At 46.5% G+C, this 14,341-nt stretch overlaps 1 protein-coding gene across 7 annotated transcripts in view; it reads right to left on the minus strand.

The window, feature by feature from the left end:
- Positions 1 to 14,341, minus strand: part of TMEM266 (transmembrane protein 266) — an 84,053-nt gene that overhangs the window by 9,178 nt on the left and 60,534 nt on the right. For all 7 annotated transcript variants that reach the window (XM_038147644.1, XM_038147643.1, XM_038147641.1 and 4 more), the window contains exon 11: positions 9,794 to 9,980. In XM_038147644.1, coding sequence (XP_038003572.1) covers positions 9,794 to 9,980 — 187 coding nt within the window. The remainder of the gene's footprint in view (positions 1 to 9,793; positions 9,981 to 14,341) is intronic.

Genomic DNA, 14,341 nt, shown 5'->3' on the forward strand with positions numbered 1-14,341 from the left:
TGTAGTACATGCACAAGAGCTACACCAACTTCAACAGCAAGTTAAAAATGAAGACATGAGCACAGAATGGAAAGCAGCAGCTCTATTGCATGCACAGATTTTAGATGCTACAGATGACAGGGGGATTTACTGTTATCTTATGGAAAAGCAGAACATTTTACCATTCAGGAAAAACCCATAACCTTCTCCTGTTCTGAGCAAAGGCAAACACTGCTGGTAAGAAACAGTATCAGCAGGCCCTGAGAACGTCAGGCTTCCAGGCAACCTGACCTGCCCACTTTGTGGCATATCTGTACTCTAAAAGCACTCTCTCCTTTTAAGTGCTCTTTTTGATACCTTGTTGCAGAAAGCCGTGCTCATCCCTTTGAGCCAGATTTCCTTCGTCCCCCTGGGTCTCTGTGGCTACAGTCCTGCCTCATCACAGCACATTGCGGTTTGCAGGTGAAAGAAACAGATGTTTTCTGGGGAACACTTTCCTCACACAACAAGACCCAAACCACCAAGCACTCTGTACCTGAAATAGCTGCACTCATAAGAAGGCAATCTAACCTGACACTGAAAGGAAATGTCGTTGTTTTCCTGGTTTCATTGGCTCTTAAAAGCTTTTTCAGCCCTTGTTGATCTTTAAATGCCTGCAGTCAGAGGTGTGCTTTGTGCTAATGTCTGAGTTTAAAAAAGAGGCCTCAGAGTAGCTCAGGGCGATGCCACTGAATTAGGAGTACATTGCAAGGCTTTTCAGCTATCTGCTACTAAAATACACTTCATTTCAGTCGTGCATAATTGATAATCTCAGTGCCACCAAACCTGCCAGCCGTACAGACACAGGTTCTGGTTCAGAGAATGCCTCTGGAGCTGTACTTCTGGCAGGGCACTTTCAGCATCCTGGAGTCCAATTCTAAGCAGACAAAGGAAAACAGCACAGCACTTTGGCTGGACGAGGGTCACCCCCCGTCACCTGACGAAAGCCACCAACAGGGGCCTTGGGTGCTCCCAGTACAGTCTCTCCAAATGCCAAGACATTTACCAAGGCTGCCTTGGGACTGCACACACTGATGGCCCTGGCCACCTGTCTGCCAGCTGACACAATGTGCCAGGGCACTGCTCCCAAACACAGCAGCTGTGCCCAAGCAAGCCAGCAGAGAGCCAGGCTGCTCTCTATGGCAGCAGTGGGCACTGCCAAACCAGGAGAGGAGGTCCAGAAATGCACTGCCCCTGCTCCCTCTGAGCTGGGAAGAGAATTCTGGCCGGGCCCGGCCCTGCATGTGACCACTGGCACACAAGACTGGGGAGCTCCCAGCTGCCTACTTTTATGTTATTTTGTGATGGCTTTATTATTGCTCACCACTGCTGATCTATTTATCTGTAAATTAAGAAAATATGTATAAATATATCCATGTGTGCATGTGTATGTAAATATAAAATACATATATTCGACCTTAAGTAGTTTCTTACAAATAAAAAACAATAAAGAGTAATGGAATAACAGCAGCAGAATAAATATTTCAACAACAGATTAAGTTTCTGAATCATTACATTAAAGCAAACTGACAATTAACAAACTCATCTGAGTCATACGGGAGTCCCTGCTGCTTTGGGCATTGAAGGTTATAAACAACTCCAGTTACCTCCCATTATATTCTACATGGCTGAAAAAAGGAGCTCAAAATAATGCAACAAATACCCAACTGAAAGCACCCATCTGTGCATACACAATGTTCCCACAAAGGCACAGTTGTGCACAGCACCACAGAACACTACTGAAGGGATTGTGGGGATTCCCAGATGGAGTCCCTGCTCAGAGTGGGGCTCCCATGGGGTCAGGATCAGCTGGTGGCATGCAGGGAGTGTGTAGGAGCAAGCAGGGAAGACCAGCTTTACACAAGGGGCTGAGCACTTGTATCATTTACATTCTACACAGTGTTTTCTGCTGTCAATCTAGTCCAGTTTGAGCTGTGGAAAGGGAGTTGTCTTAAGAAGTACTTAATTCTTCACAATTTCCATGGGGTTTTTTTAAACCCTTTTTAAAAAAAAGATTATTTTATTTCTACCACCTTGGAATTTTCAGGATCCAGATTTAATTTTTCTCTTTTCCTAGAAATTAATCCATCTCCTCCAATACACAGAAATGTTACCTGCACTTCCTTTTCCAGAAGACAGACTTTGCATCTTTAGCTATAAAGATACCCAAAAGGTATTTACAGCCAACTAAAAAACTGGCAGTAAGCAGAAAGGAAAAACATTCCCCTCCTAATTCCCACGAAAATGGCAATCTTAGGAAAATGTTGATGGATGGTGACTGGGATCCTCTTGCTACATGTACCAGCAGGAATCACAGAAACTTCTCTGTTGGAAAAGGCCTTTGAGTCCACCAGTAACACTGCCACTAAGCCATGTCCCTCTGTGCCACATCCACCCTTCATAAATGGCCCCAAAGAAATGTGGATGACAGGAAAATTAGTGATGAAGTTCCAAAAGGTGTGAGCTGAGAAGGAAGAGTGTGGCAGCTCTTCCCCATGTGAGAACCTGTGGTGAACAAGGATTAATCTCCAATCCTCCCTGCAGAGGGGGAGCGTGGAGGCAGTGAGAGCCTGTGGAGGGATTCAGCTGAGGGTTCTGCTGAGCAGGGGCAGGAAGGAGCAGGACAGGCTGCTCTCTGCAGTCCACAGCAGAGTTTGCTCAGTGTGGGCTGACAGCTCCAAAGGGTGAGGCAGCAGAGACCACAAAGGGACAGTGGGGCTGACTCCAAGAGGATCAGAACTCCCACCCACAGGGGGGAATGTCTGACTGGGAGGCTGCTCAGACTCTGCCCCATCTCACATAAACCCAGCCTCCCCTGCACTGTAACCAGCCCCCCTGCAAGGCTGCTCACTGCAGTGCAGTCCCAGCTCTGCCTGCTGCCCAAATCCCAGTTATTGAAACAATCTGTGGTTCTCAGTCAGGATCTGTCTGACAACCACTGGATTTTGTCTGATGAAGGTTTCCAAGTTATCTGCTTGTTCTTTTCCTGCAGGACTCCAAACACACACTGCAATAGTTCAGGGAGTAATAAACTACTTAGAGTACAGTGCCATATAATCTCATCTGACCCAAGAGACAACATTGCAATCTCTCTCTCTTGGACCCATAAAAACCTAATAAATTTGGTGAAATATATAAATGCCATTCCACCCAAGGCAGAGCTCTTTCAGTTCTGTAACGCCTCAACAGTGCTTTTTAATTGTTTCATCAATGCCTTCATGAGTGATCTGCAACTCCCCTGCATACAAGAAAAGGCCTTAAAAAGGGGGTTTTGTTTTGAAATATTTCATTATTAGAGTATTTTATTTCATATTTTTATTGCCATTGGTTGTACTGCCTTCTGTCTCTCCAAGCTGAATTTTCTGAACTGGAAGGTTCTTTTTTCTGCTGTGCAGCCTCCCACTGAGGAAGTGAGTCCTCAGAGTAATGTCTTACCCCAGCTTCCTTCCAGAAAAGACTCTTTACTAGGAGGTTTCTAAAGAAGCAGATCTTTCATCTGTTTCAACAGGAACCAAGAGCAGCCAGCTGGCACTTTCCAGGAGACTTCCCCTGCCTTTGGTTTGAAGACAGATTGCTACATTACTGCAAGCTGCAGTACTCACACCACCGTTCAATTCACACACACATCCAGTCCCTGCAGAGGCTGGACGGATGCCTGGGCACATGGATACTCCATCTTGAGAGCAACTGTAAAGTCAGCTGGCAGAGAAAACAGAGCAACAGCTTCAGCCTGGTTCTAAGTAAGAAATCAATCTGTGGTCAAAGTCATTGTGCAGACGGAAACCTGGGATGTGCAACAGGCTCCATTACCAGCAGATGCTGCTGGGACAGAAACCCAGAATCCTGACAACAAATGGGGGGCGTTGGGCCTCACTTGAGCAGATGATGCAGCAAGAGCACTGTGAGCTGACTGGAGCACAGGAGATGCAGCACAGCACTGTGTCAGGGGGGCTGTGGGCACAGCATGGCCTGGGGGACTCTCAGTGCTCTTCCCAACCTTGTTCCCTGAGTATGGATCAGCAGATGCACATCTGAGCTGGCTCAGTACAGTCAGCCTGAAGCAAACTCAGAGGAACCTGCGCCTGTCTCTGTGAAACAGCAACATTTGCTGAGTCTAAAATACAAAGCTAAGGAAGAATATGGCTGCCACCAAAACAATCATCAAGATAAGAAAAAATTAAGCAAAAGGATTCAAGAACAAACTGTTATAAACTGGCAACAAGTAAATGTAATCTGAGAAGTAGGAAAAGATTTCTAACACTTCAAACCCAGGCGTCTGGCAGGGCAGCAGAGGGCAGAGCAATCACTGCTGTCACGGGGAGCACCATCTGCTCATGAAAGGGATCCCTATGAAAGGCTGCATGCTTGGACAGGGGAAAGCATTCCAGTTCTGTGTTCCTCTACCTGTCAGCAATGTCTTCACACCTCTTCACATTAATGATGAGAGACAACTTCATCCTCACAGCTGTGACTGTAGGCTCACCCCTTCTGGGAGTGAGCAGTTTCTGCCCCACCCATTTGGTGACTATGAAATACAAGAGCCAGACTCCACTAACTGCACACACATTTCTCTAAGTGTTGCTTAAGGTTTAATTCCTTTGATTCCTGCCTTGCTGGTCAGTGCACAGAGAACCACAAAGCCTGGAAGAGGCACCTAGAGAGAAGTCAAGCTGAAGTGGTGTGCACTTAGATACTCCATTTCCAGGAGTAGACTTCAAAGTAGATACATTTCAGCATTTGAAAATAACCATAAACTATTTTTTATCTATTGTTTTGCACTAACAGGGTTCTTTCAGAGCACTAACAGATGATCACCAAAGGAACTGGCTTAGAGTTTAAAAGCATCCAACCAGCTCAGACTGCCTCACAAGGAACAACTGACAAAACCCTTTCCAGTGCCCTGCTTTGCCTTCTCAAACAGCTTATGAATAATGTTAAAGGAAGCCCTCTGAAGCTCCAGAAGTTTTCATGCTCCCCTCCCAATATCCTACCTTCTTAACTTACAATACAGCGGGTACCTACGGGGAGGGCAAGCTTTACTTTTCTTTAAAGCATGATCATAAATTGAGGCAGTCCCCCAAAGCAAAAGACTTACTGCTAACCCCATAAAAATGGAAATTTGACTCAGAACAGTTAAAAAAAAGGTTTTTGGCGATGCGAAGTTCCGGTTCTTGCTCAAAGGAATAGAAGGGTGGTATATTAATCTTACAATACGGCAGTACTGTAGAATTTCAAAAACTGAAATGATATATGCAGGAAAATGAGGAATTTCCACTAGGGACTCTAATTCATATGTTATGGGAGAGATTAAAGAATAATAAATTTTGGAAGGAAGTATTAATGGCTAGAGGGGGCATTGTGAACCTGGCATTCCCTGAAGCCTGGAACTATGTACACCAAACACTAAAAATGATTTGTACAGAACAAGAAAACATTAGCTGTTACTCTCACCATGACCAGTTACATACTGTATGGGCTAAGAACATCTTTATAATTTAGAGATTAATAGATGGGATGATATTTGCCATTATGTGAAATGGCAACCATTTCTAGGAAGAAGAAAGGAGCACTCAGGGTATTTCCCTGCTCTCAGAGAAAGGCTGACCACAATGCTCCTGAACTTCATTAGTGATGCTGCTGTGCACTCACAGGCAGCAGCTTTCAGCCTGAGCTCTTCACAAACAGAGCTGAAGTGCTCTGAGAGTGCAGCTCTGCCCTGGGTTTGCAGCTCCTCCATCCCTGCCCTTCTCTGGGGTCTGTTTGTTTCCTGCTGTTGATATTGGTACCCTTGGACCTGCAGGCTGAAAACTGTTTCAGTCTTCACATTTGTCTGGTCTGGAGATAAAATTCTTGGCAAGAGAAATAAAACCTCAATTCAAAGCAAATTAAAGGTGAAAAAAATCCTGCTTCTTTACCATATTAATTAGGAAATACCATATATCCATACATTTTCCACAGTGTTATTCCTACTGTGTCAGGAGGTCTCTTGGTGAATTGCTCTGTGGAGACAGAAGTGGGAGGCAGCAACCAGCTCATGGTTCCCAGAATTAGCACAGGACTGGCCTTCAGGAGGAGGCATGAAATGTAAGCTGGGGAGTTAAGGGACTCTTTCAGAGCCCACTGTCCATCTGACCAGAGCTCTTGCTTCTCCCAGTCTCATACCTGCAAATAAGGCACTTTAAATACAAAGAGCAGGAGATCTGCAGGAAAATCTGGGTGAAAACATGGACTGGAAAACTCCCAAATCAGCCAGCACACACAGAGCTCTCCTGGGGCAGGTCACTGCATATCCTTACACAGATTTGCAGAGGTGCTGCACGTACCATGTGATACTGGGGTTACCTGATTTACTTTACTGAATGCTGTAGTGAACGGTTGCACAAAATCCTGTGTAAATACCAGAGACAAGCTACAGCTGCCCCTGAGGAGCTTTAACTTATGCAGTGTCCCATAAAACTTCCAGGTAGGGAAATGAGTAAAAAGTCTCAATGCTTTCTTATTCCATCAGCCCTTCACGGTGAAGAATTCTGCACTGAATGTTTCCATTGTTCAATATAGATGGGGGAAATAAGATTAGCCTGAGATGGAATATCCCATTTTCTCATGCAGTATGTTCTCTAGCCAACTCAAGCTTGCTGGTTTGGCAGAATTCAGAGCTCTCTGAAGACAGTGATTTTTTGAAGGTTGACAAAGTTTCATTTGGCAAAAACACATGCATTCCATTCCATCCCCCAGCCTCAGGTGTTGTATGTAGGGCTAATGTTCTGCCAGAGCATAAAAGAACAGCACATCAGAGCGTGTTCTGCCAAACAGCTGAATCGTGGCTTTGAACTGCTGCCTTCCCCTCGACAGTGGAGGTGACCTGGTCCCTCATTTCTGTTCTCCCTAGCAGTGCAGTAGGCCATGGCAGGCATGTTCCAGAGCTCACAAGTGCCAATGGCACTCAGAATGATTAGCTGCAGCCCTCACTCTGCAATCTTTAGGGATGAAAAACACAGCTTTGAGAAAACGGTTGCAAAGCAATCCCTGACGTGGTCTGACACACAGGGTAACTTGCAAAATATAACCCTTGACCCAAAGGTTAAAACATTGGTGGGCTGAAGTTCCAGGCAGAGCAAGTGGTGTGGGAAGCCCTGAAGGCAGCACAGCCAGTGTGACTGCAGGAGAGTACAGGAATTGTCTGTCTGCCTGTGCTCTGCAGAGCCACATCTCTGAGTATTTCACATGCCCCAGCAGGTGGGGAGATGGGAGATCCCACACCAACTGCACATGCCCTTCCCACACAGAGAACATGAGGGCACCTTCAGCCGTGCCCTGCTGCCACCTGGCACAGCACAGGCAGCTCTGGCTGACACCTGCACTGCTCGGGAGGGTGCAGAATGAGAAGACACTGCCAGCATGGCAAAGGGAGGATGGTGAAAGCTGCTGCAGCCACTGCCAGCCTATCACTGGGAATAAAAGCTGGTGCCAGAGAGCCGGAGAAGAAAGCCCCAGTCGAGATGGGGAGGGAGAACAATGAGGCAGGGCTGGCCCAGGATCCTTACTGCCTTCTCCAGCTGTGAGCTGAGATTTCCAAGTTACACAGATGCAATCCCTAAGCCAGCACTGCAAAATAATCCCGGAAATGCCATGTGAAATCCTCTGCCTCGACTGCCTGTGCCCTGGGCTGTGCACACTGAGCACCAGTGCTGCTGTGGGTGTCTCAGGCACGCTGCGTTGGGCCCTGTGCTGGCAGCCCCATGGGATGACAGACTACCACAGAGTGCTGTAAGAACACAGGGAACTTCTCCTGTCCAGCTCCTGCCTCATTCCACAGAAACTACTTGTTCAAATACTGTCACCCTAATTTAGGTTCTGAAAACAAGCACTCAAGGCACCTACAAAGACTTTGTTTGCAATATATAATACAGTGCACAAGAAACATTACCTCTGGTACTTTTAGATAATCTCCAGGAATTGGAAATTTATTCTGCATATTCAGTATAAATCTTTAAACATAACATAACTGCACCTGACCCAATAAGTGAAGCAATCCACTTATTCTTATTTGCTCAATGTCTTTTTTATCGGCGAAAAGCACAAATCCCTCTAATCATGTAACCTAAGTGCAGAAATCCATCCTGAAGATTGGGAGTCTACTTTGTTGCAGGTGTGGGCAGCATTTTACAGGAAGACATGAATAATGAGTAATTCTGTTAACCTGGATGCCAGAATGAATACCTTGAACAGAAGAATTTTTAGACCAACCTCCACAGCACTAAAATTTCAGCAAGCCTCCTTATAGTGTGCACAACACTCTTCAGTTCCAAACATAACCCTCAAGGAAGACATGCATAAATTATAATATATCCACTGGGGAAACCTCTGAAATACTATAAAAAAGAGGGAAATGCATTTTAGGGGTCAGTCTGCTCAACTGTCTGCTTTTAAATACAATTTCATATCAGGAATAATTAATAGCTTTACTGTAGTTAGTGCTTAGATATCATAAAGTGGAAAAAACCAAAACAATTTTCTACATGCTTTCACCACTCTGCAGAGAAAGGAAAGGATTATAATTTGAAAATATCTAACAGCTTTTAAAGTATCTGTGCCTTGAATTCTAAGGAATTTGACCAACAAAAAGATACTGTGCAAACTTTGTATTCCAAGAGATCCACAATAATTAAGCTAAGATGCCCAAGGAATACTAACTACACCCTTCTACAGGATCCCTGCTCCAGCAGAACCACAGCTGACACTCCAGGAGGACTGCAGCCACAATTCCAATTGCACTGCTACCAACACCCTGACCGACAGGGTGTCAGGTTGTGTTCTGACTCTGGCAGTGTTGTTTTAGTTTACTGCATCGTTTATTTTATCTTTTTATTTTGTTCCCTAATAAAGAACTGTTATTCCTGCTCCCACATTTTTGCCTGAGAGCCCCCCCCTTAATTTCAAATTTACAGCAATTCAGAGGGAGGGGGTTTACATTTTTCCATTTCAGGGGAGGCTCCTGCCTTCCTTAGCAGACTCCTGTCTTTCCAAACCAAGACACTAACACACCACTAAGACAGAAAGTGTTGTCTCCTCTGGAATATTACATTAAAGCAGGAGACATTCTGCACTCCACTGGAAGGGCTGGTGGATCACAGGAAAGGAGCTTTGTCTTTTCCAGAAAAAGAAAATCAGGTCCAGCCCTTACATAATAAAATGTGATCCAAGTAGATGTAACTGCTGTTATCCCTGAACCACAGAGCTGCCCAGCAGACCCCCGAGGCAGCAGAGTGCTCCCTAACCACGTGGCACTCAGACATGCAAGGATGCCCACAGTGCCCTTCCCTCTCCTGGCACCAGTGCTGCCCTGCCCAACACCGGCAGCTTTAGGGAGCTGGTGAGAGCACAGCCTCCAGGCAAGGCAAGCCCCACAGCTGATGCAGGAGTCCTCTCCAAACCACAGAAATGCAAGTGGCCAAAGACTGAAAGTGTTCTTCAATGTTCTTCCCAAATTTCCTGCTTTTACCTGTGAGTGATTATCCTTTGGCCAAGTTTCATTTGGCTGCTGCTTCTCCAGTGTTTGATGGATATAACCATGAGGACACTGGGAAGGTACATCCCAGCCATTTTCTTTCCCTCTCACTTCTTTGGCTGTGTTTAGAACCTGCTCTCAAATACAACAGTTCCTGCCACTTCAGAGCAGATGCAGCCTCTCTGCAGCCTGCAGGGAAGCAACAAATCCCTGCATGAGTGAAGGTGTTCAGTGGGATCCCCCTGGCAGGATCAGCTGTGCACTCACCTCGTGCAGGTCGCAGCTCAGAGATGTTCTCGGTGGCTTCATCGTCCGAGTCTTCGGTGGCCACCACCTTGTACCTCTTGCTGCTCTGCTTGTTCAGCACGTGTGGGACCTGCAGGGCAGCCTCTCTCTCTGCAGCCAGGTCTAAATCCTGCTGAGCAAGGTGGGCCCTCAGCTGCCTGATTTCAAACTGGAGGAAAAAACAACACCACAAACCGATGTCACGTGAGCACAGGCAGAAGTTTATATGCTACAGCTGGGGACCTATTACTCACCACTGAACACTACAGGTCTGGGAAAACAAATAGTGTGGTTGAGCCAGGACATGAGTCCAAGCTGGTGGTGCTCTCCCAGAGCCTAGGTGAGCTGGACCATTGCTCACATATCTGAAGACAATGCCTGCCTCATGCTGGTCCTCTGTTTTGCATAGCTGTGTCCTAAAGGTAATTCTGGACAATTTTAACAAGTCTTACTGCACAACCTCATGTAACCTTCACAGCAAGAGACCACTTTTAACAGGCTTTTAGGGAGTTAGGTTCATGACAAATATCCCTAACCAGACTTTGTAATAAGGCTTCCAGTGGAGGGGAAGTTCTCTGAGCAGCACCCAGAATGGTCCTCCCTCACTAATCAGACAAGGGGAGGATACTACAGCCTCTTCTGACTTGAAATCTTCTGTACTCAGCAGTGTGCAGAAAACCCTGGGGAAGGTTACCACTTCTCTGGCCATTCCTCTCAAACATGTCAAAGAACTTCTGCAGCCACAAGGAGATTTGCTCATGACTGGTGTTATAAAGCAGACACCTAAATAAAAGAAGCTACCAGGTACAATCTGACTGAGGAATCCAGCAGATTTTGTTTTTGATGGCCAGTATCTTCTAAAATGCAAGAAGAAAAACAGTTTTTTTGGAGAGGCTGCAGAGACCCTTTAAATCCTCATATAAGCAGGAAAAAATTCCCTGTGCCACACAGCACAGCTGTGGAGCTGCAAGGAAGAGTTTCTCTTTAAAAGAGTAACTTTTTAAAATCAGTAGTACAGCAGTGACCAAGTCATGTCTAATTCTAGAGTTTAAGGGGGAAACACAAATGAGGTGAGTAACAGGCAAACATTCAAATATGTGGCATTGCTGAGCCTCCCCTGGTTCAGAGGAGGAGGACACAGCAGTGCCACTCCACACCCACAGCACACACGGAACCGGCACCTCCATGCTGGAAAACTGGCGTGGAGCAGCCCTGGCTGTGCCCCTCACCCTCAGATGTGACTCAGATCTGCTTCACTGGCAGATTTTGGAACCCATCACCACACCCCATTCGTTCCACTGCAGTCAGACGTGGTGCAAACACTGGGGAGGGGAAACCAGAGACAATTTCCACAGATTAGGAAAGGAAAAGGGATTCCAGTTTGCCACACCTGGAGACTATCTGCTGTCCAGAGCATCTGGGAAGGAACTACAGTCACTGGAAGGCCTATTGCAAGACTCAAATCTAGAAAGCCAAAGGGCAGGTCAAGCTTTCCAGATCCCATTAAAGCAGCTAATCCAGGGCTCTAACAAAGCACACAGCTTTTCCTCCATCTGCAATCCAGCGCACAGAGGCCTGGCAGCTGCAAACAGCTGGCTGCAAGTGCTCCCTGCTTTTAACCAAAGGTCTTCTGGCAGTGGCAGTCAGGAGTCAGGTGGAACCAGCAAATGTCAAAATACTGCCCCGCTCCCTGTTTTCCTGTAATGAAGCCTCCACGGCAGATTCTTGTTATTGTCCTAACCTATTGCTAGGAAGAACTGGCACTGCTAACTCTGCTCCCAGCCAGCCTGAAGCATCCTGAAGTTCAAGGTGCTTGTGCCAGTATGAACATAGAGAATTTCAGGTTTTATCCTTGACTTGAAAAAAAACAAGGAATCACAAGGAATACCTTACATTCCACCTTTAAAGAAAGAAAGATACCCTTTCAGACAGTCCTTTGGTTTAATGGAAGAAATGCACTCAAACAAATTAGGCAAAAAAGAAATTTGGCGATATTTTTTTCATGTTGTCTAGCTCAAACATAATTTCTGCTTTTCTACATTTCAGCCTTCAGAAACATTCATAGGTGACAGAAAAAGAAATAAGTGTCATTGAAATGCTTAATTCTGGCCTAGGGGTATGGTATGATTTCCTTTTTTCATGCAAGACAAAAAATCTGGCAGGTATTTTTTAACACAAACAGACAGAACTAGCTAAAAGTCATCTCAATAACTATGTCTGCATCAGATCCAATTTAAGGAGCTTCAGCATTTGCAAAGATTTGTAGAGTATTGTAACAATCAGACGCCTGAATGCATCACTGCATTATACAGGTGAGGAGGCCACAGAAGAAACGGGAGAGAGCCCAGACTCCTCCTGCGCACTCACAGTTCCTGGGGACGAAGTGAGCATTTCCAAACAGCACAGGTTGTGGCCAGGTTGTGGCCAGGTTGTGGCAGCCCTTCCTCCGCAGGCCGGGCCCAGCCCGGGAGCGCCCGGCCCCGCTCCAACGGGACACGGGCCCGCGGCGCGGCGCTGCTGCCACCTGCCGAGCGCGGCGGGAACTGCAGCCGCGCCGCCAACCGCGGGACGCGCTGGGCACGGGAACACACCGGGAACGGGACACAGCGGGCACGGGAACACACCGGGAACGGGACACACCGGGCACGGGAACACACCGGGAACGGGACACACCGGGCACGGGAACACACCGGGAACGGGACACAGCGGGCACGAGGACACACCGGGAACGGGACACAGCGGGCACGGGAACACACCGGGAACGGGACACACCGGGCACGGACAACACTGTCACAGACCCCAAACCAGGCTCCAGTGTCACCCTGCCACAGCCACTGGACTGGGGCACTGCTGTCACCCTGTCACAGCCACCACACCAGGCACCAGTGTCACCCTGTCACAGGCACCAGATAGGGGCAACGCTGTCACCCGGTCACAGGAACTGAACCCGGGCACTGGTGTCACCCTGTCACAGACACCCAGTCTGGGTGCCAGGGTCACCCTGTCGCAGACCCAGAATCCGGGTACCAATGGCATCCTGCCAGAGGAGAATCAGAGTTTCTGTTCATAAAAGACCTGGATCTACAGACAGGATTGGTTCACTAGGAATTGTTTCCTAAGCATTATCCCAGGATCCTGCAGGTGCTGGAATCCAGTGTCAGCCACTCAAAGCAACCCCTAAACCAAAGGTCAAATCTCAGGGTGTGTTCCTTACAGGTGAAATGCAGCGAGAGGCTGCACGAGCAAATTAGGTTGTAGGTGCTTCTATCCACTGAAGATTACATTGCACACTGACCTCAGGCAGTTCTAATGTGTACAAGAGCTAATGAGATTGCTCTGACTGCATTCAGGCAGTCCAGAGCAGCTAAAATAAATCATTAGGAGGTATATATAACAGTCTTTTTAAGGTAAAATTCTGGGCCAAGGTAACATGTCAGATTTCTATTTGCAGTAGGAGCTGATGCAGTGATCTGAGCATACACCTGGACCAGCACAGCTGGACTGAGGAAACCAGGGTCTGTACTTCAGGTACACCATCCTCCCCTCAGCCTGTAGGGCAGGAGCACACTGCACATATCATCAGATGACCAAAAAAAAACAAGCATATGAATTTCAACACGTGCTTTGGTTTGCTTAAATTAACTCATAGGTATCAGCTCTGTGGAAGAACCTTGCAAATCTCAAAGAGATTCAGTGAGCAAAAAAATGCTCTTGTGTAGAAGATAACTTGTGACCAAGGAGACAAAGGTAAACCACCTCCTGACACCTATGACATTCATGTTCCTTAACCACACATACTTTGGTAGCTGCTGGTGGGTATTCACCAATAAGTTCCAACATACTCTGTAACAGAAAAAATATTTTTGAAAACTTCAGAGAATCCCAGCATAATCTAATGGAACTGGGAGGGCCATAAAATCCAACAACTTGCTTAAAGCAGCTCCATTTAGCTCAGGTTGCTGCAAGCCTGTCCTCTCAAATTCTGACTATCTCCAGGCTGTGTGTACACAGCACCACCTCCCTGGCAAGATGCTCCAGTGCTTGCCCATTCTCACAATGAAAATGTATGTTCTTGTATTTCACAGGAGGTTTGCACATTCCATGCTTGTGTACTGTCACTGTGCACCTCTGAGAACTGTCTGGGTACAGCCAGCACGATGGAGCTGAAGACAGCAACAAAGGTGCAATAAATGTGGCTGATATGAAAATACACTTATTACCAAGAAAAAGGGAGATACAGAAGGCTTTATAGAAGAATGAGTAACTAGATTGTCTGGCATGGAGACAAAGTTCACCAATGGGAAATTTAAACTTACCATTTTCAAAATCTGTTACATGTCCTCTTGCAGCACAAGCCTGGCAATATTTTGTCAGGAAACAAACCAGAAATAATTATGGGGCACTTCTGAGCACTTCCTCGCTCAAATAACGCATGAGGTGATTATTTCTAAGCAGGTAAATTGACAGACCTACCTGGAGCTCTAGATAACATCTCCTTTCACATGCCTGCTTTTATTAAGTGGGCCACCC

The sequence above is a fragment of the Motacilla alba genome, chromosome 10, assembly GCF_015832195.1.
Source record: "Motacilla alba alba isolate MOTALB_02 chromosome 10, Motacilla_alba_V1.0_pri, whole genome shotgun sequence".
In the NCBI taxonomy this organism is placed as follows: domain Eukaryota; kingdom Metazoa; phylum Chordata; class Aves; order Passeriformes; family Motacillidae; genus Motacilla; species Motacilla alba.